The sequence below is a fragment of the Ursus maritimus genome, unplaced genomic scaffold, assembly GCF_017311325.1.
Source record: "Ursus maritimus isolate PB19 unplaced genomic scaffold, ASM1731132v1 scaffold_13, whole genome shotgun sequence".
In the NCBI taxonomy this organism is placed as follows: Eukaryota; Metazoa; Chordata; class Mammalia; order Carnivora; family Ursidae; genus Ursus; species Ursus maritimus.
Genome location: NW_024423675.1, coordinates 37,117,752 through 37,144,305, shown reverse-complemented (window position 1 = coordinate 37,144,305; position 26,554 = coordinate 37,117,752). Strand labels below are relative to the sequence as shown.

The following is a 26,554-nucleotide window of genomic DNA, read 5'->3' as shown; positions in this document are numbered from 1 at the left end:
TGGTGTTCATAGCAAAATTATTCATAACAGCCCACACTGGAAATGACCCAAATGCCCATTAAATGGTAAATAAATAAACAAGTCAGAGCATGTCAGCTAATGTAAAATTATTAAACACTTAAAAATAACAAACTACTGATATTATGCAACAGTATGGATGACTTACAAAGGCATTATACTAAGTAAGGAAGCCAGACCAAAAATAATCCCCCAAACAAACACAACCCAAACAACAACAACATGGAATATGGCTTGATTTATATGAATTTGTAGAAATAACATAACTACAGTGATAGAAGGAGAAACCGTAGTTTCCTGGTGCTGATTGAGGGGTGAGGGGAAGTAGACTACAAGGGGGCATAAGGGGCGGTAATACAACTGTAATCACTGGTCAAATCTCGTAAAACACTGACACAAAAATCCTGAACTCATCACCTTTTCCTACCTGAACTTGAGTCTCCTATAATCCCTCTAGCAGTAAATAATACTTTCATCTAATTTCCTGAAAAGCAAAACCCAGGACTTGTTCTTAAGACTTCTCTTTCTTAGCCTCCAAACCTATGAGTTTACCAGGCGATACCAGCAGTAACATAACCTACTCTCTGTCTTCACGGAGGCTCACTGACTGGGGCCACACTCTGTCCTCTCTCACCCATATAACTGCAATTGCTGTTAAGTATGTAACGTAACATTAGTAATCTGGTCATGCCACGTTCTACGGTATGCCCACGGGAAAAATGAGGAGTCTTTCAAGCTAAACGCTGTTAATATGACTCCACAGAATCCTCTTAACTTCTTCTTGAAAACTGAAACCTAGTCATAATTTGGGGGCAATTACTATAGATTTTTGGCAAATTCCTTTAATTAGTTAGTTCTTAATTTCCTTGTACTTTGCAGATATTTCACTGTGTTTAGGTATGAAGCTGCTGCTGTTTCTGGTTTTATTATAATTTTTCCTCTGTTTTTTTTTTTTGATAGGCACCATGAATGAAGATACATAAATGTTTACATCATCATATTTCCCACAATTAAAATGTAAGATAGTGATCAGTAACTCCAATCAATCTGCACTGATAGTTCTATCCTGTTTTATAATATAATATTGGCTTTTGATTGCCCCAACTATAAAGCTTTAACAAAATTAAAAAAATTTCTTAAAACATGATCAGATAAGATAAAGCAATTAACTCACCTTACAACCAGTGGTGATGCTGTGGCCCCAGGTATTAGGTGCACATTTGGAACATTTCTCTCCAATGGTGTTGGGAGGGCAAATGCACTGACCAGTCTTTGGATCACAATTATTTCCCAGATGGGAACAGTCACAAGCTTCATAGGTGAAAGGGAAAAAATAGTAAAATAGTAAAAATTTGCCAGAAAATACAGACTTTATATTGGGATTTGTGTTGTTTCATTTTCTATATTATGGTTAAGGATCCTTGAAAGTGAAACTTACCTCGTTCATATTTTAAATCATAGTAAGCAGTTTTTCACAGAGGAGTTGATCAATAAAATTATATTGTATTGCTTTTAATAATTTCAAAAGGTAAAATATTTTTAGTTTTTCAACTAAATTTAAAGAAAGAAAGAAGTGGAATATCAAATTCTATGTTAACTGTATCTAGGTACCATAAAGCTTAAAATTTTGTTTCCATAGTCATTCTAAGTTCATAACTAATTTTTCTATGCTGTATAGATTCATATTTCCTTCCTGTTGATGACTCTGTTTTGTAATAAAAACCAATAAGCTCAATAGGCTTCTTAAATTCAGTGTATTGTGCATAGTTATAATTGCCATACACCAGGATATTTCAGTTTTGCAAAAATTTAAAACAGCTGGGTTATGTAACAGTGTGTGTGTGTGTGTGTGTGTGTGCGCGCGCATGTGTGAAGGTATTTTTGAGTTTTATTTACCACCTGCCTATTCTTTTCAATAGATTTTTCATTTTCTTAGCTATGATTATGAAGAGTACAAATTCTCCAAGGATGCAAAAATAAGATTTGAAAAAAAAATTATTTCAGAGGTGTTTCAAGGAGCAATGTACACTACTTATTAGCTATAGTTGAATCAGTTAGTAAGTATACTTTAGTGCAGTGTTTCAAATTGAAGTGAAAGCAAAGGGAGAAAAACCACCAGATACTCAGACTCAGACAGAAGACTAATGTTATAAGAAACCTTTTAATTGATTATATGATGATTACATCTTTAAATGAAATACATTTAGAATATTTGATTAAGTTCAATTTTTAAGGGATCACAATTATCATTGCTCACAGCATTCCATACCAGCTGTGAAAAATGTTTAGTATAATACTGGACATAAACACCAAATAAAGGTTAGCTGTTGTTTTTGTTATTATTATTGCTGTTGTTAATTTTAAGTCAAAGGATTTATTTTGTATGTGCCATTTATTAAGAAGAAAAATAGTTCACATTATGTTCAAATTTATGTGCTAAAAAATGTCATGGGATGGTTCGAATCGTTACTTGCAAATAGAAATCCTCTAAGCAGTTCTTCAATGGAATCATAAAACTGAGTAGGGAGGAGACTTGAATAATTAGCTAGTTTTTCCCTCCCCAAACAGAATGTTTACCACAATTCAGAATACTAATAAACAGTGATAATAATAATAACAATGATAAACACTTACATGGTGCCTACATGACAGGCAGTACTCTATTTTATAGCCATTAACTCAACTAATTCTTAGGAAAACACAGTGCGATAGATATCATTGTTTTCTTGAGTTAATGGATAAATTTTATAGAGAGACAGCAAGACCCAGTCACTCAGTCAAGGTCACTTAACTAGTTACCCGTGGAGCCACTGAACTGGTCCGAGCTACTTGGTGGAAGACATACCCTCAACCATAATGCTGTCCTGCCTGTTTGGGGCTGTTTTCTGTCCTGTTTCTCTGGATTTGAATGCTACTGAGTTTGTATTTCTAATATTATCACCATTTCGTAGTTTTAAATAATACTCTTTGTCTTACTTATAATTTCTGGTAGTGAATATATTTGAATGCACAGTATCATTGTATTAATTCACATTAACTGAACATGTTAGTAAGAGTTGGATTTAAAGAGCAGTAAACTTTAGGGACGTCTGAGTAGTTCAGTTGGCTGGGCGTCCAACTCTTGATTTCATCTGGGGTCTTGGTCTCAGAGTCCTGGGATTGAGCCCTGCCTCAGGCTCCGTGCTTGGCTCAGAGGTTGCTTGAGATTCTTTCCCCCCTCTATTTTCCTTCCCCGCTGCCCCTCCTCCTGCTCACGCTCTCTCTCTATCTCTCAAATAAATAAATAAAACTTAAAAAAAGAACAATATATTTTAAAATGCAGCATAATTTAAATATATATAGATATTAGAGATTACATACAGATTCTTAGAAGATCCACAATTACAAATTTCAGAATAATATAATGGCTAATCTTTATGATACAAAGTGTATATTGCAAGTGGTTGAGAATATCTAAAGGTATTGTTCTTTATAACAATTTGAAATATTACTCCTGACATTTCTTACATAAATTTGCTACAATAGTCAATAATAGTGTTTTAAAATCTTACCGCATATTTATTATGGTATCATCACTGTTGAATCAGTGAGTTTAGTAAGCAAAGGTGATAATCTAGTGAATGTTGGAATAAGGGTCAATTCCAAATTAGTGGCATATAAATCAAGGCTAATGTTCGATCTTCACTTTCATCTGTAGTATGCTAATTCCTATTTTCTTAATTCATGATTTGTGGGAAAAACATAAGGACACTGCTTGTGGGAAATCATGGTTAGAAGCCTTCCTACATTTCCCCAAAAACTAGCGAATCTGTTTCTTTCTTGCAACATCATAGCTTTCAAGGCACATGAAAGTAGATGAAAACATTTTTTTTTTTGTACCTGAAAACGGTATTAACTTCTCTGATCCTTGTACCAATTTTGCAATAGGAAAAGGGAAAGTTGAACTGTATTAACTTGAGAGTGAAGTTTAAACTAAGAGAACACTGGCAAAAGAAAAACTGAGCATTTGACTTTCAGGCTACAGTAGCTGTTGAGTGAGTAACTGGTGGTCATAGACAGGAAGGGACACAGCAGAATTGAGACCTGCTGATGGATTTTTTATTGAGCACTTGCAAGCAGTTATTTATAGGGTAATGTTTCACACTGCAATATATTTCATTTGTTAGTTTATTTAAAATAAATATACAGTACTTATTAAGTTAAATATTTTGGATCATATATTTGTTGTCAAGGTGCCTTTGCTTTCAACTCTGGGAATGCAGAAGAACACACTGCTGCAGTTCCCAAAATGCCAAAACCAGAGAACGAATGTGTGGGGCTTAGTCTTATTTACAGACCTGTGCAGCCTCCTTCTTGGAAGTTGAAATAGCCATGGGCACAGCGGTCACATTTCTTTCCTGACACTCCAGGCTGGCACCAACACTGACCGCTCTCTTCACAGTCGAATGATTTAGACCCAAAGGAATTGCAATTGCAGGGAACACAGCCCCTTCCTGATTGTAGGCCAAAGGTTTCAGGCTAGCATAGAAAAGGAAAGAGAAAAATTAAATCAATTAACTCATTATGAAACAGGATGCACAATACCATAGATGAGGCAGGAAAGAGGAACCTATGGGTTGTCGAGGTTCTTCACTGGTATTATGACAATGAGGCCGTAATTTCACCTAAAGGATCCTTTTCTACAAGATCCAAAGAGAAGAGTACGATTACTTGAAAATTTTATCAAAGTTAACAGCAGAATTAGGGTATTATCCTTTATGTCTGCTATATTTTCACCAGTCTTTCCCTATAATTTCCAAGATTTTAACGGCAATGTGGAACTAAGCTAGGGGGTCTTACTTATATTTCAATTGAAAAATTTACTTGCTTCATTCCTAATCATCTGAATTGACTAATTTTAGACCTTATGAACTCCTTCTCCTTGTTAAAAATGTTTTCGATATTATTGACCAGAAGCCTACAGTTAAAATAAACATATTTCCTCTAGTATTTGATCTAATTTTTGTCATCGCTCTATAAATACTTCTAATTATCATTCTAGAGCTCACATTATAAATACAACTTACAGGTTTATGCCTACACTGACAAAATAATTGCTTTACAAACATCTAGTTTCTTGGGTTTCATTTTAACAACTAAAATTGATTTGAGAGAACACACATCAAAGCATCCGATTAGGTAGACGAAAGGAAACTTTTATTCTCTGATGAGTTATTCCTAGGCATATCTCTTATCTATGCACAGCAAATAACTTTCTATGATCGGTTTGCATTACTAGCTTTGGCGTGAAATACATGTTATCTGACCTAGAGTGACTATGTTAGAAACTGTGGATGGATTAAAAATTACCTCTACTAGAAAATCAAAAAGTGCATATCCTACTTAAAGTACAACAGGGTTGCATTTTTAAATATGAACTGTGTCACATTATTATGATATTTTAACCTGAAAAATAAGTCTCGGTAATTACTTCTTTGTAAAAAATAATTCCTATTTTGGATTATTAGACTTAATAGTTACTTCCTGGTAAGAATAAATCTTGCTATTTAATGGGAGCCACCCAAAGAGAAACAAATAAGGCTCATTATATGTTTTTGCCATTATTGTTAACAGTATGAAAAACAGTTCAGGAAACAAAATCGCACTGAAAATTAGTCTCTTAAAATGACTATAGCTAAGAAAAGTCTTGGTTTTTAAACATAAAATGGGTTGATTGAGTTTAATAATCATTTAATCCTTGTATTTACTGCTGGCTTTGTTTTTATTTCCAGTTCAAATTCAGATGTCATCATATATTAAAGAAAGTGTGTTTGTGGAATCAGTATATTGTACACCTGAAACTAATATAGCACTGTATGTTAACTCTACTGGTACTAAAATAAAAAAAGAAGAAAGTATCAGTTCTAACAAATGACATAGCACAATTTTGAAGTTAAATTTCTTTATATAAGGAAAGATTAAGACATAGAAGATTTTTATTCGTAAAAAGCAATTAACTGTAAAATTCTAGATACCTGACCCAGAGAAATAATCAGAAATTGGGAAAATAGTTAAAGTATGAGCATGCCCATTACAGTATTATTTATGAGAATAACTACTCAATGTTAGAGATAAAGTTGAATAAATTAAATTATGATACATTCATGTTATTATACAATATGCCATCATTAAAATCCTGTTTTGAAGCAGTTTTAATGATAGGAATACGCTTAGGACACAGCATTATGCAAAATTTCAAAAAGCAGAACACAAAATTATATACACACTATTATTCCAGTCATATACCTATAATGACATACATACCACTCAGACACACACAAATAGAAACATATATACATAGAAAAAAGACTAAATAATACTACATTAAAATCATTTTTTAAAAGTCTGAATCATAAATATATTTGGATTTTTTATACAAACTATTTTGCATTTATTTCTTAAATTTTCTTGACTTAGAAATCTGAATTGTAAAGAAAATAAGTTCATCTTTATTTCCTAAATTTTTCTTCAGCTGGCATGTCTGTATATCTTTAATGAATATATCTATATAGGATTAAATAGCTTAGTATATAAATCATAGTTGTTGAGAAAATTCTGAAGTTCATTATGTAAAAAATATGTAAGAAGAAATATCTTCACCATACTTTTCAAATATTTAATGTAATTTTAAAGTTAAGTTACATCAAAACAAATAGAAACAAACTTCAGCAACAAAATTTTAATAAATTTGATGTACAAAAATTTAATTCGGAGACTAGGGAAAAATCTCTGTAGTAAATAAACTCAAAGAGTAGAGAATCCTAGTCAGTGATGAAGATTAATGAGGTAAAAGGAACACGGGAAACAGTCCCTATCCAGTGTCAATGAGAGGTCTGATGATCTCCCGGAAATTATTTTCACTTGGGGTGGTAACGACAATGAGCACTTATATACTAAGCTTGCTGGGTGCTAAGCACTGTTCTGAAGCCCTTCGCAAACATGAATTCATTTAATCCTCCAGACAATCCTGGGAGATAGTTATTACCATCACCTTTCTACAGACTGAGGAAACTGAGGCACAGAAAAGTCAAGTAATTTGCCTAAGGCCACCAGCTAGCCAAGCGCACAATCAGGATTCCTTGTCAGTCAGCCTGGCTTCAGAGTCTGTGCTCTTTACTCTCACACATACTGTCCCGGAGGAAAAATGGTCTCAGGAAACACCACCCTGTACAAAGTACTATAGGATATGTAGGAAAAGCGTTATGAATAAGGGTTGAATTTCTGCTAATTTTCTATTGTGGAGAAATTTTGATCAGTTCTTATCCCTTTTAAATTGTATGCATTTTTTTCTTTGTTTTTGAAAAACAATCTTTTTAAAAGATTTCTTCATCTAATAGCAACAATAATAACCACAGTAATAACACCTAACATTTACTAAGAACCCTCCAGCTGCGTGCCTTATGCATCGATCCCATGACAATCTGGAAGCCAATGAGGTGCCTGGACAGATGTCCCTACAAGAGATTCTGCAGTGCGAGTGTGGCGGGTTGACGTCCTCCCTCTTGTGGACCCAATGCAGAAGCTCACACCACCTTATGCTTCTCCAAGTCAATGGCTGATGATAATAAAGAACTAGAGCCTTCCTGCCCAACCCAGGATTCCTCTAACGGCTAAATGGTGCTCAGGCACTCCCCTTTGGCCTGGCGTGCATTTGGCGTCTTGGCAGAAGGCAAAGAATGAGGCTTTTCCACCCAACTTTTCCTTCCCTTTTTCCTTTCACTTCAGTCAGGCCTGCCCTGCAACAAAAGGCTCCCTGCGCACTATGTTCTCTCCTTTATCTTTCACAGGCATTCCCCGCCCCCCCCCGCCCCAAATCTCTTTGCCTTTGCTGCTTGGAGGATCCAACTGACACAAGCCCTATGCAGTGGGTCCCGCTACAGAAAGATTTATGAAACTGTCTTACACCTAGCAAGTGGCCAGACTGGGATTTGACCTGAGGTGGTCTGATATCAGAACTCGTTTTCTTAAAATGCCAAGAAAGAGCCTAGAAGTACTGCATGATTTTTTTTTTCTTTTCTTTTCTACTCCTTTGGTTTTTACTTTACTCTCCCCTTCTTCTGTTACCTGCCCCTGCCAACCCCTGGGCAGTGCAGGCTGTGATTCTATCCTGGCAAATCTGGTCTCCTGCAACAGGGTCGTGGACCTATTCTTCTTCCTTCCTCCTTCTTTCCCTCCCCTTCCTCTCTTTCTCTCTTCCTTCCTGTTTTGGTTTCTTTTGCCTTGTAAGATGGGAGGCTAAACTTCTGTAGCAGAAAACATGCTTCCTTACTTTGTGTACGTGGTACATTCGTAGGACGTGAAAACGTGCGACTGTGGTAACTATGGGCAAACTTACAACGCGGAAAAGCCACAAAGCCATCAATTATGATGAAATGTTGCAGAATGTCAGAACGATGGGCTACATTTTCTCAGGAGAGTCACTTTTTCTGCTAGATTTCCCTTCATTTCTTCCTTCGTAGAAGTGAATTTGCTCCAGATGCTGCCTGAAATCCCTTCCAAGATCATAGGTTTCCACAAATGAACTTTCGTTTCTCCACATCCATGGTTAGTTGAAACTTTTACGAACCTCTGAACTTGAATATACTTTTAAAAATACACAGAGCTACTTTCAAAAGGCAAGGCTTGAAGCAGGAATCGCCTAGTGTTTACATTGGCAGTTGCACACTGAGCCACCATTATTTCGGGAAAATGCCATCGGGGAAGGTCCGCCGCAGCACACGGAACACGACATGCGGAGGCATAAGCCATGCAGCGCCTCTGCGATTACCGGAGCTGGGGCCCGATAGGCTCCCCGAGGGCACCCGCTGGGGCTGCCAACAGCCCACCTCTGGGGAGGCGCCAGCACCCGCTGCGCTCTCTTTGACGGCGCCTCTTGCCGCTGCACCTGCCCGCTCAGGCGGCACTGTCGCCCTACGAAGCCAGATTTACACGTACATCTTCCTGTCCCATCACACTGCGGTGTCACCGAGCCAACGGGATTGCAGTCACAAAGCACACAGAATTGCTTCTCTGGATCCCACCACATACCGGGCTTTAAAAGCCGATAGAAAAATAAAACAAAACAAAGGAACAAAAGAGCATATGATATTATTCAAGAGATCGACTCTGATGATATTTTCCAACTTTTACTACAGAAAGGCCAGTTTGCCATCTGAGAAATGCTTGCTCTGTTTAACAGTCTTTATCATCAAACATACATATTTATAAGAAAGAGGGAGTGCGGGTCCATCACTCTCACGGAGGGATCGAAGATGCTTGCCATCCTGAAAGCAGGGCAATATGCTCAGGAGCAGAGAACAACATATTTTGATTTTTTTGTTTCATTTTAGAAAAAAATTATGTATCTAAAAATATGTGGGTTAGCTTCTCTATTGAAAACTTCCGTTAAGTAGAGGGCTCACTGGAACTAACTTTTAAATGATAGAACTGTTTAGAACAAAGTGTTTGGTAAAAGCAAAGGGTGTGATGCATTTCATTTGGCCAACATAAGAGCAAAGAGTATTTTACTCACTATAGGCTGGGATTAAATGTATATGCTATTTGTTTCAAAAACATCTGAATTACAGTAAATATTACACAAATTCACTGCCAAGGAAAAATAGGTTGAAGGTCAAAAGGTAGTGTACAGCAACTTTTTTTTTCTATTTGGAAAAAAAATTTCAATGAGCACAGTGATGGTACATGTAGCACTGGATAATCTGAACTCCTCTTTCAATATATTTAACATGTATGTCATTGAAAGCTAATGAACATTTTCAAGGAGGAAGTGATTCTTCATCAGCTCCTATTCCTTACCTTACACTCATCACACCGCCGTCCCTGCACATTAGGCTTGCATTCACACTGTCCTGTCCGGGCATGGCAACTCTCAGAGAAGGAGCTGTTGACATTACAGCGACAAGCTGCAAAAAAAAGAGAGATCTGTGGTTGGGAAAACACTTCCTGTAGTATTAATAAGCTTGTTAAATAATAATATGCCCCAGATGGTAACATTGGAACTAAGTTTTAGAAAAGAATATTTTCTGATTTGCTAGGTATTCTATTAGGCATTATAGCATTTGATTCTTATAACGACTTTACAAGCTGTAGAAATGATTCATGTAAAGCTATATGACAGTGTCTGACACATAATAAGTTGTTAAAACATTACTGTAATCATTACTATTCCAATTTTGAGAGTGAATTATAAATATTATATACATTATATTTAATATTATATATTATATACAATGTATTATATGAATTATATAATATATAAATCTTGTGTGTGTGTATACAAACACACACACGCACACACATACATGAACACACACACCCCTTTAAGGTTAGAAAGGTATGTAAGGCAGAAGAACTAAGTAGACATTTTCCAAAGAGGACATCAAAATGGCCAACAGGCATGTGAAAAGATGTTCAACATCACTAGCCACCAAAGAAATGCAAGTCAAAACCACAATGAAATAGCACCTGATACCTATTAGAATGGCTATTATCAAGAAAGCAAGAAACAACAGATGCTGGCAAGGATGTGGTGAAAAGGGTACGCTTATACACTGTTGGTGGGAATGTAAATTGGTCCAACCACTTGGGAAAACAAGGTGGAGGTTCCTCAAAAAATTAAAAATAGAACTGCCATACAATCCAGCAATTCTACTACTGTGTATACACTTAAAGGAAATGAAAACAGTATTTCAAAGAGATATATACACTCTTATGTTTACTGCAGCATTATTTACAATAGTCAAGATCTAGAAATAACTTAATGTCCATCAAAGATGAAAGGATAAAAAAAAGATACATTGTATATACATGATGAAATATTATTCAGCCATGACAAAGGAGAATATCCTGCCATTTGCAACAACATGGATGGACCCTGACCACATTATTTTTTTTTTTTTTGACCCTGACCACATTATGCTAAGTGAAATAAGTCAGACAAAGAAAGCCAACTACTACATAGTATCACCTATATGTGGAATCTGAAAAAAATCAAACTCATAAAAAACAGATAGTAAAATGGTGGTTTACCAGGGGATGGACTGCTGTTGTTTAAGGGTACACACTTGCAAGTAGTAAATAATGAGTAGTAAATAAGTTATACTGCTCTAGTACACAGTATAAAAAATATAAATAATATTGTACTATATTGTGGAATAAATACTGCTATAATGGCAATCATTGCAATATATAAACATATCAAAGTAACATGTTGTACACCTTAGATTTACAGAATATGTCAAATATATCCATTTACAAAATATATAAGATGAAAACAATGTTTCAAATGTATTAGGAATATACCATTATAATTTCTAAAAATAACTTTGTTTTACAACTTAAACACTATTTCCAATACATTTGGTTTAAGTAATCTTTTGTCATTGCTGTGTTATGAAGTTGTTTGATGCTATTCTGAGATATATAATAAATCAGTCTAAAAATTAAAGGGCTTTATCACGAATAGAACATAATTAATGGCTCATTCCATAGTCTACAAGTGTATTTTTAATGGTACACATAATTGCATTGATACTAGAATAAAAAGGTGAGGGGGAGATGACGTAGGAATTTAAAATATTCATAGATGGTTTGGGTAAATTTTGTACAATACCTCGTGTCTCTGGATACTTTGATTTGAGCACAACTTATAAATACATTAAAAATAGCTACTCCATTGGCCTATGTTATTTTCCTGTTCATCTGACTCAAGGTTCTACTTAGCTTTACTGCTTTCCTAAAAATTGCTGGATTTTATTCCCAGCAATTTGGCCTTCAGTGTCTGCTAACTTGATATAAGGCTGGTGGCCATTGAAGAACTGGCCTTAGCAGCAGCTGTGACTTTCCCTAGGAAAAGCTGAAGCATACTCTATAGCAAGGGGTGAGAAAATGCTAAAAAAAATATTTTCTGTAAATATCTATTTCACTTGACACTAGAACTGTTGTATATATTTTAATTTCTTTTTTAAATTAATGAACTTTTATTATTTTTTAAAAATGAGAATAGTTACACACCGTGTTACATTAGTTTCGGGAGAACACCATAGTAGTTCAACAAGTTTATACATTATACTCTGTTCACAAGTGTAGCTTCCATCTGTCCCCATACATCCCTATTAAAGTACATTTTTAATTTCTTTATGTGAGTCTCATATATATACTTCAATTTTTAAGATCTCACATAATTTAGAATTTAAAAGTCATTTTTTTTCTTAGAGTGAGGAATATAGGATTAAATTTACCATAAATTAACATCATCTTAAAAATAACAAAAGAAATCTCAGGATACAAATCAATGTACAGAAATCTGTTGCATTTCTGTACACCAATAATGAAATGGCAGAAAGAGAAATCAAGGAATCAATCCCACTTACATTTGCACTAAAGATCAGAAGATACCCAGGAATAAACCTAACCGAAGAGGTAATAAATCTGTACTCTGAAAACTATAGCACGCTTATGAATGAAATTGAAGACACAAAGAATGGAAAAACATTCCATGCTCATGGAATGGTAGAACAAATATTGTTAAAACGTCTATACTGCCTAAAGCCATCTATACATTAAATGCAATCCCAATCAAAATATCACCAGCATTTTTCACAGATCTACAACAAACAATCCTTAAACTTGTATGGAACATAAAAAACCCAGAATAGCCAAGGCAATCTTGAAAAAGAAAAGCAAAGCTGGAAGCATCACAATTCCAGACCTCAAGCTCTATTATAAAGCTGTCATCATCAAGACAATTGGTACTGGCACAAAAACAGACACTTAGATCAGTGGAACAGAATAGGAAACCCAGAAATGGGCCCACAACTATTTGGTCTACTCATCTTCAACAAAACAGGACAAAATATCCAATGGAACAAAGTCTCTTCAACAAATGGTGTTGGGAAAACTGGACAGCAACATGCAGAAGAATGAAACTGGACCACTTTGTCACACTATACACAAAAATAAATTCAGAATGGATGAAAGACCTAAATTGAGACAGGAAACCATCAAAATCCTGGAGGAGAACACAGCAGCCCCTTTGACCTTGGCTATAGCAACTTCTTACTAGACATGTCTCCAGAGACAAGGGAAACAAAAGCAAAAATGAACTAATGGGAACTCATCAAGATAAAAAGCTCCCCTCAAAGGAAACAATCAACAAAACTAAAAGGCAACCTATGGAATGGGAGAAGATTTTTGCAAATGGCATATCTAATAAAGGGTTAGCATCCAAAATCTATAAAGAACTTATCAAACTCAACACCCAAAAAACAAATAATCCAGTTAAGAAATGGGTGGAAGAAATGAACAGTCATTTTTCTGAAGAAGACATCCAGATAGCTAACAGACACATGAAAAGATGCTCAATATCACTCACCATCAGAGAAATCCAAATCAAAACTACAATGAGATATCACCTCACACCAGTCAGAATGGCTAAAATCAACAACACAGGAAACAGCAGACGTTGTCGAGGATGTGGAGAAAGGGGAACCCTCTTACACTATTGGTGGGAATGCAAACTGGTAGCCACTCTGGAAAACAGTATGGAGGTCCCTCAAAAAGTTAAAAATAGACCTACCCTACAACATATCCACTGCACTACGAGGTATTTACCCAAAGGATACAAAATACTGATTCCAAGGGACACATGCACCCCAATGTTCATAGCATCATTATCAACAATAGCCAAATTATGGAAAGAGCCCATATGTCCGTTAAGTGATGAATGAATGAAGAAGATGTGGCATATATACAATGGAACATTATTCAGAAATAAAAATGAAATCTTGCCATTTGTAATAATGTGGATGGAGCTAGAGCATATTATGCTAAACGAAATAAGTCAGTCAGAGAAAGACAAATAAAATAGGATTTCACTCATATGTGGAATTTAAGAAACAAAACAGATGAACATGGGGGAAGAAAAGAGAGAGGCACAAACCATAAAGCAGACTCTTAGCTAGAGAACAAACTGAGGGTTGCTGGAGGGTAGATGAATGGGGGTGGGGCGGGCAGATGGGTTAAATGGGTGATGGGCATTAATAGGAGGGCACCTGTTGTGATGGGCATTGGGTGTTGTATGTAAGTGACAGATCACTAAATTCTACTCCCGAAAGTGATATTATACTATATGTTAACTAACTGGAATTAAAATAAAAACTTGAAAGAATAACAAAAGCAATATACATTTTTAAGTGGCATTTTTAAATGAAATGTATGACCTAAACAATCACACATAAATTTAAAAAGCAAAATATATTTCTTTGTAGTGGTGTACTTTCCATGAACAAACCCAGAGGAAACTAAAATAATGATTTATCATGAATTTTCTTTTCTTGAGGGTTTTACCTATGCATAGATGAGCTATTGTATATATGAAAAATTATAAAAATAGATGTTTCTTATATTTTTCTATGCTAAAGAGCATTAAAAACCCTAATCATTTCTATATGTATCTCATGGCAAGTAGTATAAAAACAGGTGATGGTTTAAAAATGTTTTTATGCCATATTTTCCTATGTGTTCCTATGCCACAGATTCCCAATTTATCACAATAAAATGAGTGGAAAGATCTCCTCAACCTTATGGAGGGAGTTACTGGAAGATAGAAAAAGAGGTCACACAGCCCTTAAATGAGCGAACCACAGATACAACTTCTATGAACACTACTGTCGAAGGAGCTACCACGTGTGAGCATCCCAGGCCCAAGCAATGCCCTGGATACTCTCCATGTGCTAGAGCCTCTGATTCCCACAGGAAATCGTGACCTTTTATGTAAACGAGGAAACGATCTCCGTGAGGTCAACTGTCTTGTCCAGGGTCACGTAGCTAGACACTGTAGATCCTAGATGATGTACTTTGAATGGGAGAATTTCTTAAGCTCCCTATGATTTTACACAGGTAAACCTACAGTGTTTAAAGGCACTTCTGAGCCTGGTGGAAATTTTGTTATAAAAAAACCACCAATTTATAGGGGATAATAATAAATGCTTATTATTCTAGAGAGTGATTTATGGATTTTTTTGTGTGCTTTTTATTTTTTAATAAAAGGTGAAAGACGTATTTGATCTGAAGAGAGACCAGAGTATGAGAGTAATTTGTTTTTAATTTAACAAACTGTCATTTTTAAATGACAAAAATCTGGCGCTCATCTTCTAAACCTATGGGAAGAAAGATGCATTTGTTACTGAAATGGGGTGTCCTACCTGGTCTTTGGTGTTTACAGCAGAGATAATAACAAGACACTACAGTGGTTTCTATCATTTTGCAGCTCCTAGGTCCTAACTGAATTCAGGACTGGAAGAATTCCTTCTTACATAATGAAGTTGGCAGAAGTGAACTGTGGATATCATAACCTGCCCTACCTAAAGACTACGGCAGCAGGTGAAGTCGAGGATGGTGTAAAATATTCAGGTGGTGACATGGATTCACATTCCACTGGATTCTGCACAACAAGATTTCCCTTGCATATCATGTTCCTGCTAATACAAAGCATTAGTAAATTCTGCGCAATGCCAAATAACGCAGCTACGGAGGTACAGGTGACAGGAGCAATGTTCTGACTAACAAGGATGAGGCCCTACAACAGCTAATTTAGTGAAAGGAAACACAGAAATATCATTCTGTGAAGAGTCCTACGGTGAAGGTCAATCATTCGACAGTTACAAACGCCAGTGTGTAGAAATATGGGCAGGATTTTACACCTCTTATGAAATGCAAGAATGTAAAGTTCACATTTGAAAACATAACAGATGAACACCTACAAACAGATACCAAAGAAATAATATGGACAGAGAAATTCATTTTTAAGAAAATGATTACCATTGAGATAAACAACAAGGATAAATGGGGCTTACCTAATTACTAACTTCTTCTCTCTTATCATGGGCATAAGTTTATTTTAAAATCTTCAATCCACAGGTAAACATATGTGTGCCTTGTTTGAAAAACAACCCTTTGACCGTGCAGTGATTTTCAAAGAATTGACTCTATTAGTACAAAGAAATAGTTGAGGATGTGCTGACTCTGTGCATAGGCTGTGCATCCAGGATACACATACCCACAGAATTTCCCACCCTCCAATCCCCACCCAAGAACTCATCAGCTGCTTGGAGGCGCAACGCATCAATTCTGTCAGGGGCGTCAATAGTTCAGGACTTACGCTGACAGTTCTTTGCATCAACTGCGTCTCCAAAATATCCATCAGCACAGAGCTCACAGAAGCGGCCTGTGGTACCTGGCTTACATATCAGACAGGAGCCAGACAAGCTGTCACAGCTGCCAGGGACGGAGAAGTCAAGGTTGTCATTGCATTGGCATGGCTGACATGAGCCTCCAGGTACAGAAGGTTGTCCAAAATAGCCTTCCGCACACCTACGGGGAAAAATTTCATCAGTGAGTATTTGGGAGGAACTCATGAAACCCATCGGAGGGCAATGTTTATATATTTTTCATGCTCCCCTCTCCCAGGAGGATAGGTTTTCCTTTTAAGTGCTCCTTTTCGCGAATGCAAGGTGATTAAAAAATGTTTTTCTATAACTGCAGTGTAGATACAAGATGAAATCCTGCCAGCCCCACTAGTAATTAGATTTCAGCCAGGAAGAAAAAAAAAAAAAAGAATCTTGTCACTGGCACTGAAGACGAGACCAAAGCATAATAAGAAATCTGCTGCTGGCACTCTAGAGGAATCCAGGTCCATGTTGGAAAGCCTTTGTAGTGCAACACATCATATGTATCTACTCCAGTTGGTTGTTTTCTGTACAAATATGTAAGGTTCACATTTTTTGTTGTTGTTGTAACAAAAGCTTGTTATGAGGAAACAGACTTGCAAGGAAATTCAGCAGCGAGAATTCAGAATTTATTAAATAGAAAATTGTGACTCAAAAGATTTTCATTACGATTCAGGTGGGGGCTGTGGGTAGCGCTGCATTAATAATAGGTTTGTATATATTTGCATTTCCGTACAGATGCAGATTTTCATTGATGAGCCTTTACCAAGAAGCACGTATGCCTGCGTCTTAGGGTAACATGCCGTAAGGTGATGCTTAATTGTGCCCACAACTTGTATTAGCAAACTCTAGGTCTCTCTTTTTTTTTTTAAAGGACAAAATACTATTTTACCTATTATTGGAAAAACAAGTTTGTTTATTTATGAGGCATAGCAGAGAAGGTTTTTTAAATTATAGTATCAAATTTCCCTTTATCCATCTGTTGTTTCAAAATGCTACTTAATGTCACAGATGCATAGATACGGGTTTTTAGGAGGCATCTATTTATACGCCTCTCTGTCTTCTCTTTCAGTTACATTTGTTCATGCTTCTTATTAAGCCACACTTGCCAAAGGAGAAACAAAACAGTGCCTCTCTAGTCTTACAGTCAGGCTGGCCCTGTCATCTGCACCATCTTCGAGAAATAAAAAGTCTTTTGCATCAAAGATCAAAATTGAAGGGGAACAAAAACAATGTGGGAGAACATAATTGCAATGGTACACTACTTTTATGCTCATCTACTCACAGATATATAAGTCTCTGTGTAGAGAAAGGCTCTCTTCCACTCAACAGAGAAATGATTTAAATCCATTACATCATGTGAGGATACTTTAATAACATCACGATTATGGGCCAAAGTCATTAATGACTCTGAGTTTTCTAGAACACTTGTAAGTGCCATAATAATCTTTTTTTTAACAGAATTAACCTTTTCCCATAATTTTTAAAATGAAATTACTAGTTTTCATTATATTCACAAAATACTGTATAAATTGTGGAAGTCATAGTATAAATACTGCTTGGAAGAATATGCCGCCCACAAATATAATTGCTTATTAATTACCTATCATAAAATATGAACATTCTAGTGGATAAAATTTCCCCACAATCCCTTCAGAAGTGGTATTCCATAAAGATAATAGGAAGACACTTTTGAATTTTAACCCAATTCTCCTTGCCTTACTTGATATGCAGAGCTTAAGATCACATCCTCATATACTCGCATCTCATTGTGTTTACCATTAAGAGAGTGACTTTGCTCCACTAGAATAATGATATACAATGAGCATTATCGCAGCCAACGAAAACCCATTATTTTCAGCTCACTTTCCTCAAAATGACTTACTGCCCTCAGGAGAGATGGCATTAAATAACAAGATCTGGGAATTTTTCTTAACATAGATACTGATTAATAAGCTCAAAATTCTCCTACAATAAAAAGGAACATTTTGTTCATGAGAAAATAATTACAATTAAGTAGAATAACCGAAGAAGCACCTCTTATTTTTTGTTGTAGAACACGTAAGAAAGCATACTGAATATACATGATGGATAATTCATATGCCATCTATTGAAAGTGTGCATTCAGGTTCTACTACTGGTGTGTATGTGTGTGTGTGTTTCCATACATAGGATAGTTTTAGAGACATAAAAATGTGCTGTAGAAATTGTAAAGTAATTCTAGGGTCAGTGAATATAATACTGCTAATCCTATAACTTTTGTTAATAATAATAATAGTGTTTTATAGTCTGATCAAGTTGGAGTCACTTAATTAAAAATTAGTATGAATGACAGCCCTTTAGACCTTGCCAGCCTCTCAGTTTTTCACTCTACAAAACTAATTGTAATTTGAAATCTCAGGGTCTCTCATTTTCATACGCAAGGCAGAATGAGGACATTTCTTAGCAGAATTTATTGGTTTCCTTGCTACAGATGGACATCCTGACAATACAAAGTCCCTGTTCCCTTCGACATTTGCTAATTTTTTTTATACCAAATTGTACTATTTTAGAAAGAGACCCTTTAATGTAGATGAGATTCTAGATGCCACGTGCCATTATGTAATATGGTTCTTTTTACTGATGACTTAGGAACAATATTAGAGAGAGAGAGAGAGATGAGAGAGGGAAAGCGAGGATAGCAGAAATGAAGAGAATTGGCCAATGAGAAGTGCAGAGCAACAGTGGCAAGATTTCTCTTACTCTGCTGCATCATTTTTTCAATAACTTTTGGCTAAAATATGTGGCCTATCGTCCCATTACTTACAGACTAAATACAGTGCTTCAATCTCTATAAGCATACTAGAAAAGCTCTTGCTCTTTTCCTCTCCTGCCCTTCCTCAAATACCTACTGAACACTTGATCAGACTAATATAAATAAGGCACTGTCTTTATACTGCAGTCCATGGAGAAGAAAGACATACTTAAAAAGGTAGCAGGGAGCTACTACGGATATGCCAATGTTCCCATGAAAGCACAGAAAAGGGCAACCAATTCAGATGAGGATTAATCAAGGACCCTTTCAGGATGATAGAATTGAATTGGAGAAGTTGAGCAGGGTGATTCTCACGTGGAGGAGTGGAAGGGCTGCAGGCTTCTAGTCAGAGGGAACAGTATTGGCGAAGGCACAGAGGAGGGTGGCTGGAGAGTAAATGGGAGTGGCTATGCAAAAGGGATGCATTCTTACTATTTCCCATGTGACTGAAGCAGTTAAAGACTAGTGAGTTTGCCTGCTTATGTGGTTTCTTTCTGCAAATTAGGGGAAGAAAAGGGTCCTCTTTGAGCATATGCAGAGAAACAAAGAGAAAGTGGACATCCTGAGTACATGGGATTCAAGCTCCTAATCGCCCCCTTGGCTGAGTACTTTCCTGCAGTATACAAACTGCACAGCCCCATAGGAGCAGACTTTGAAACCTTACTTGGAGTCACAGTTTTGCTAATAGTACTACTGAGTATGACTGTCTTGCTTTTTCTATTTCTGTGACTGCACACTCCATGTCTGAGACTCAAGAGCTCAAGGAGACTCAGGCATAAGTAGAAATTCTCACCAGCACAGTGGTAATATGGCAATTAGACTCAATTCAAAGTCAGGAATTTATGAAGCAGAGAATATCTAAATAGGATTTTAGAACTGAAATTTAAAAGCAAAAAGAAAATTTTCTGACCTAGAATATGAATCATATGGATAAAATTATAGGTAATTTTCCAAATTTTAAGCAATTAGGTTCTAATACTTTCTGCATTCTCAGTAGCCATTGTGAAATGAGTCTTGACTTTGACCTCTCTCTCCTCACTTGGGGAGGAGTCATTAAAAATTGGTCAGCTAGGGAGGGGACGAGGCTTCAGGGGTCCATATATCTCATTAATTTTCATGTGGTCCTATGGATCCCACTGGGTCAACTTGCCACAGTCTTTTTTTTCCTTAAGATTTATTTATTTATTTTGGTGGGGGGAGAGGTAGAGGGAGAGGGAGAGGGAGAGACAGAGAATCTCAAACAGATTCCCTACTGAGCGCAGAGCCCACCCATGTGGGGCTTGATCCCAAGACCCTGAGATCATGACCTGAGCTGAAACCAAGAGTCAGATGCTCAACTGACTGAGCCACCCAGGCACCCTGCCACAGTCTTTTCGGTCTTTTTTAAGTGTCTCTCCATTAAGTACGATATATTGCTGGGACTACAGTCTTATTCTGAAAGTAGCTTGGTGACCAGCAGAGCAGTGTCATCAGCATTTAGCTCACTTTTTCTCCATGTTCTTTTAAATGTCTTTTGATGCTCCAACACTCATCCCTTTACACCTTTCAATATACTTTCTTTTTCTATTTTTTTCTCCTCCTTGATAATGACAGATGCCCACAATCTTAGCAAAGTGCCATGATGAATACCTGATTCCCTCATCCTCTCTCTCATTTTTCTTTTGTTTAAAACATTCCCCAGAGGAAAGTAGTAATATCTGAAAGTATGAGCACTTTGGCCCCATGCGAAGTTTCTGGAAAGTGTAACTAGTGCTCTACACGTTATAGAATATCAGTCAGTATTTTAAATGAATTTAAAAAAAAAACAAAGCAGAATCAGACCTATAAGTACAGAGAACACACTGTTGCCACAGGGGTGGGGGGTGGGGAGTGGGGGTTTGGGCATAATGGGTGAAGGGGAGAGGGAGATACAGGCTTCCAGTGACGGAGTGAATAAGTCATAGGGATGAAAGACACAGCATAGGGAATACAGTCAATGATATTGTGATAGCATTGCATGGGGACAGACGGGAGCTACACTTGTGGTGAGCATAGGATAACCTACAGAGTTGCTGAATCACTATGTTGTATACCTGAAACTAATGTAACATTGTGGGTCAAATTAAAAAAAAGAATATCAGTTAATATTATGTCATATCTTTGTCACAATACCATATATATATATATATATATATATATATATATATATATATGTATGTATGTAAGGATTGATGGTCACACAAGATTAGAAAATGCTGAGTTATAGCATAATGTATACAGCTGTCCAATCACTATGTTGTATACCTGAAACTAATGTAACAGTGTACGTCAGCTATACCTCAAGAAAAGAAAAGAAAACGCTGAGTTAAAGAAATTAAACAGGGGCGCCTGGGTGGCACAGCGGTTAAGCGTCTGCCTTCGGCTCAGGGCGTGATCCCGTCGTTACGGGATCGAGCCCCACGTCAGGCTCCTCCACTATGAGCCTGCTTCTTCCTCTCCCACTCCCCCTGCTTGTGTTCCCTCTCTCGCGGGCTGTCTCTATCTTTGTCAAATAAATAAATAAAATCTTTAAAAAAAAAAAAAAGAAAAAAGAAATTAAACAGATTTCTTCCATCCAGGACATGTCAGAACTTTGAACATGCTAATAGATACTTCCTATATTTCTGCGATCACAGAACTCTATTTCAAAAACAGCTACAGTTTGGGAAACACTGCTCCAGTTTTCCAATGCTGATTTTATGTAGATGATGTGCACAAACTGATTACACCAATCACTTACAGAATAGTTTTGATTACAAGATTTTCAGAGCAGCCAGGATCGTCTTCTCCCCTCTGACCCTTATTCTCCTCTCCTTCTACTTCAGCCTGCACATCCTCAAAAATGTTTCTCCTAATATTTTGAATCCCTCTACTAATGGACTTTTGAGCTCATATAAGTACAGAGAAACGATAAACCCTAAATATTCCCGGAAAACCCTAATCCAAATTCTGGCTAGAAAAATATAAGATTCCATCTTCCCTATAATAATAGTTTAAGATGATTCTTGACTGATGAACTTGAATTGGAGAGAAGATATGCCATTTGGGAAGCAGGTCCATTTCCATTTTCTTCTCAAGTTGATTAAGAAAGATTTTAAACAGAAAATCATCCGTCAGGTATTTCTTTCCTCGGTAATTTTGATTATTCAGAGTAGAATGGTCTCCAGAATACATTCAACCGTTCTCATCCTCTTCAGAGACGGGAGCTGCTTGAAGGTAAGGATAGTACGACGCATCTGTTCGTGTCCTACATCAAGCCCCGTGCCTGGCACTTGGGGTTGCTAAACGGATGTTTGTTAAATAAAATGCAGAATGCTAAATTGTGCATGGTTCCGAAAGGATCGTCTACCATGTAGAGAAAATACAGAGCATGAAGCAAAGTAACATAAATACATCAGAGACTATGCTCACCTAGATAAGTGGGATTTAATGGCGCTGTGTGACAGAGGGGCTGTCATCTTTCAGCTGCTAAAGAAAAGGTTGTCTGGAGTGAGCCAGGGGGTTAGACATTTGATGTAAATCTGTCTTGGCGATGATGTGTCCTGTGATTATAGTAAGTAATATACGCGTGCCCTCCTTTTTTTTTTTTTTTTTTTTTATTAACACAAAGACCTCTGGTTCCTTGGTTGCAAATAAATCATCCTTCTTTCCGTTCTATTCTTCCATTACTCATTTACAGATGTGGCCACGCTCACAAACACTACTTGTTGCCGCTGGGAACCATCACTGGCACCTCGTCCACAGACTGCTAGCTGTTGGCTCACTTCTCTCTGGGTGATTGGCTCCTGCTTCATTAACTTTATGCACCCTGGTTGAGCTTGGTGATGAGAGGACAGGAAAGGAGAGGCAGAAATAGCCCTCTGTGGTGTTTGCCTCAATGATAATGGGTGAAAGCAGGTCACTTCCTCTGCTTCCCCATCCCCCGCTGCAAAGGGGACGACTTCCAGTGCTAAAACCAGAGCAATGCTGGTGTACTTGTCAACGATATCAAGGGAGAATTTTGTACCCTTTTTTATACCGACACTGAAATACAGAAGAACCTTTCCTTTAAAAATAGTTCAGGAGAAAAATAATCACACAAATTACATAAAATAATATCTCCAGTTCCACTGCAAAGCAACCTAGTAAAATCAACAGGAATTAAACTACGGGCTTAGAAGTAATTAGAAGAGGATAGAATTCACGATAATAAATCACATTTTATTTCTATTTTCAAATATATTGAAGGTAAATTATGGACCGCTTGCTGAACTATGAACTACACATTTAAGCCACATTTTAGAACAAAAAACTAATTATGAAAAATAAATGGTGCCAACATAGACAGTAAGATAAATCTTAGAGTGCATGACTTTCCACTTGAGCAATACTTTCTAGAAAGATTATAGGTTAATGCTTAACCTTTAAGATTAAAACATTAATCAAACACTCTCTGAGTGAATGGAGATTTATAGAGCAATTTCTAGAGAATAAATAAACTATAAAAATACAATGCATGTGTTTGACAAGTACAGTGAGAAACTTTATTTCACCTCACTGAGTGTGGTGGTGTTTCTGAAATAGTGCAAAGGATGATAATATCTGTGGTTTTATAACTCCCGAGGTAGAAATCACCGTGAAAGACAGGTGGTCCATGCTCACCTCTCACAGCGTGGTCCGGTGTACCCGACAGGGCATGCATCACAGACCAATCCGAGACTTCGGTCTAAACGGCACGTCGGGCTAAAGCTGTGTTGATATTGTTGGGGAACAACAGAGACAAGGAAGAAACACATACACAAAGTCATTAGCGGCATGTTTTCATTACTCTTTCTCCAGGACTGCTGTGACAAGAGGGTACAGGCTGGTCATTCCTGTCTCACAGATGGAGATTAGGGTCTGGCCAATTGAGGATGAAATGACATTGCTATTTCTGCAGACGTGAATATAGCCCAGTGGAGAGCAGGAGCCTCGTGGCATGTTATTAGCTGACTTTTGACTGTTCTGGGTCTGTGATCATCAGTAACAAGTGGCGCTATACAGTTGCTTTGTAGGGATTGCCCAGGCCTGGAAAGACACGACATCATATATTTTTTTCTAGCCAAATCCTTCTGAATTTGAAGTAGGTCAGAAAAATCTGTTAGAGATTTTGGAAAACTCAGTATGTGATCTTGGAAGTAGTGGTGGTGGTGATGGGGCTCCTACTTTCAGCACTGGTACTGTGTGGGGGGGTGGGGGGAAGGGTGTGGGTGTGTGTGCACACATGCGTACATATACGCAAGCTTCTGCCCACGTGGACCAAGGAGCATGCTGTTTAGGCAGATGAAATCCTCTAAAGGTTTTTCAGAAGAGATAAAGCATGCGTATTCTGCTTAAATATACAATCAGCCAAACAATCCCCAAAAACCTTGCCACTACACATCTTCTGGCATGTCCCAAATTTGATCTCTCTCTTTGTACACATTTCCAGTTTGGGTCTGAAGTAACAGAACTGAATACCAAATTAGGATCCAGCAGAGGAATTACAGAATTATATGCCAGCCTTCAACAACATGTATAACCTCAGACATAACTTCTTTGCCTTGTGAGAGACACCCCTCACACATGAACCTTACCCCAAGATTGACACAATCGCCCTCTGAAGAGCCATCAGTCCTTCTGAATTCTGTGAGTTCTGCTGCTCTACCATTTTAAAATAAACTGCCCCCAACTGATCTCCCTCCCATTATGTTTCCCTAAAGAGATTTATTTTTCTATTTTATATAACAGGACAATTCAATGCAGCCTTGTCTGATGGCTAAATGAATTAATGAGCGAACAACAAATTAAACATTGCCAGTCCTGATCTTGTTCTGCTCCTGACACCTGAATCACTTTGGAATACTTCCTTGACTTTTGTGCAGGTCAGATCACAGGTACCACTTCTAAATAATACTCCTCTGGCTTAACTCATAGCAATCCTGCAAAGATTTTATATATATATATATATATTTTTTATTAGTAGCAAGCTATTAGAACCAAGTCCTTCATTCATTTAAAACATTTCAACTCAGGGCAAAGTCAAAATGAATCTGTTGCAGTAAGGCAGGGGGGAAGCCTGACTTGGGCTACCTTGAGTTACAAATACAAAAGACGCCGCGTGAAGGGGTTGTGGTGGCTGCCATGAGCAGCAGAACCAAGTCACGACCAGTCTGTACTCTGTGAGAGGAGCGCCATCTTTTAAAGAGCAGCCTGGCACTTGCTCCCAAAAGGTCTTTGCCATGAGTGATTTTTTTGGCAGGTGAATGACTGCATTGAAGAAAATAAGGCACATGTAAAAACAAAAGAAACAGTTTTTTTTTTTTCCCCTCCTCACCTCATGATTTGCTATTGTTCTCAGACATAAAAGGGAGGACTGGATTTTGACAAATCTCTAGAATACACGTATGTCTTATTTTGAAATTGGCATTCTATAACTGTCTCATTGTCTAGGGACAAAATGACTCTAACTAGAAGCCCTGGGTCTCCCACTCATGCGGGACTCCAGTGATTGAAAGAAAACCATACCAATTATTTTTTAAAATCCTAAATCAGTTTACCGTAAGTCATGTCAAAGGTGTTTGACAGGGTTTCTGACACTTTAAAACCATAAAATAGATTTCAAATTCTTAAATATACTCATGTGTCAGTTAAAACCAACAGAAGTAAAGTAAAATGCACCCACTGACAAAAATCAATACTTTTTCAGGAAAAAAAATTAAGGAATAACAATATATTCAATTTGACTAGCTCTTTACATTTTCAGAGGACTTTTACAAATAATTTTATCACATTTGTACAAAATCTTGTAAGCTGGTTGGGGCAGGCATCATTTGTCTTGCCCAAGGTCATAGCTAATATCCAGGAGCCTTCGCAGGGAATCTAGGACTTCTCATTTCTAATTTGATGTTCTCTTTTCCCTGTAACCAGCCAGCATTCATTCTACTGGTAAGAATTAAATAAGTTTAAACTTTTGGTAATACATCACTTGACATGATGCATCTCAACAAAGCATCCTCATAAACTATGTCTGTATTTGTGATTCAATATTCTTTAAACAATATAACCTGAGGGTTTACTCACTTCCCACTAGAATTACAGTTGCCACTATGGGGAAGAGGGCATTCAACAACAAAAATAAAATGAGAATGGGAAATATACATGTACAACAGAAAACATCTACAGAATTTATTCTGGCAAACACAGCAAGCAACTTGACACTGATTTTGGCCAAAATATGAAGCTAACTATTCTGTGACAGAAAGAGGGAACTGTAAGATCATTGTTGACTTCCAGCGATTCCAAGATTATGTCATTTAACGCTAGTTGGCTAGCTCTCTGTCAGCAGAGAGACTGTGTTCTGCTTCCTGAATTATCCACTTCATGCCACAGAAGACACAAGTGATCCAAGAACAGCAGGCATTTTCCACAAATAGGAGGAAGAGAAGCTACTGGTGTCTAC

The 26,554-nt window shown here is 37.1% G+C and overlaps 1 protein-coding gene across 1 annotated transcript in view; it reads right to left on the bottom strand.

Moving 5' to 3' along the window:
• Positions 1 to 26,554, bottom strand: part of LAMA2 (laminin subunit alpha 2) — a 601,373-nt gene that overhangs the window by 212,263 nt on the left and 362,556 nt on the right. Inside the window, exons 18-22 of the mRNA XM_040627485.1 lie at positions 23,737 to 23,823; positions 16,217 to 16,428; positions 9,853 to 9,959; positions 4,356 to 4,536; positions 1,193 to 1,329 (exon numbers count right to left, since the gene is read on the bottom strand). Of these exons, the coding sequence (XP_040483419.1) occupies positions 1,193 to 1,329; positions 4,356 to 4,536; positions 9,853 to 9,959; positions 16,217 to 16,428; positions 23,737 to 23,823 (724 nt within the window). The remainder of the gene's footprint in view (positions 1 to 1,192; positions 1,330 to 4,355; positions 4,537 to 9,852; positions 9,960 to 16,216; positions 16,429 to 23,736; positions 23,824 to 26,554) is intronic.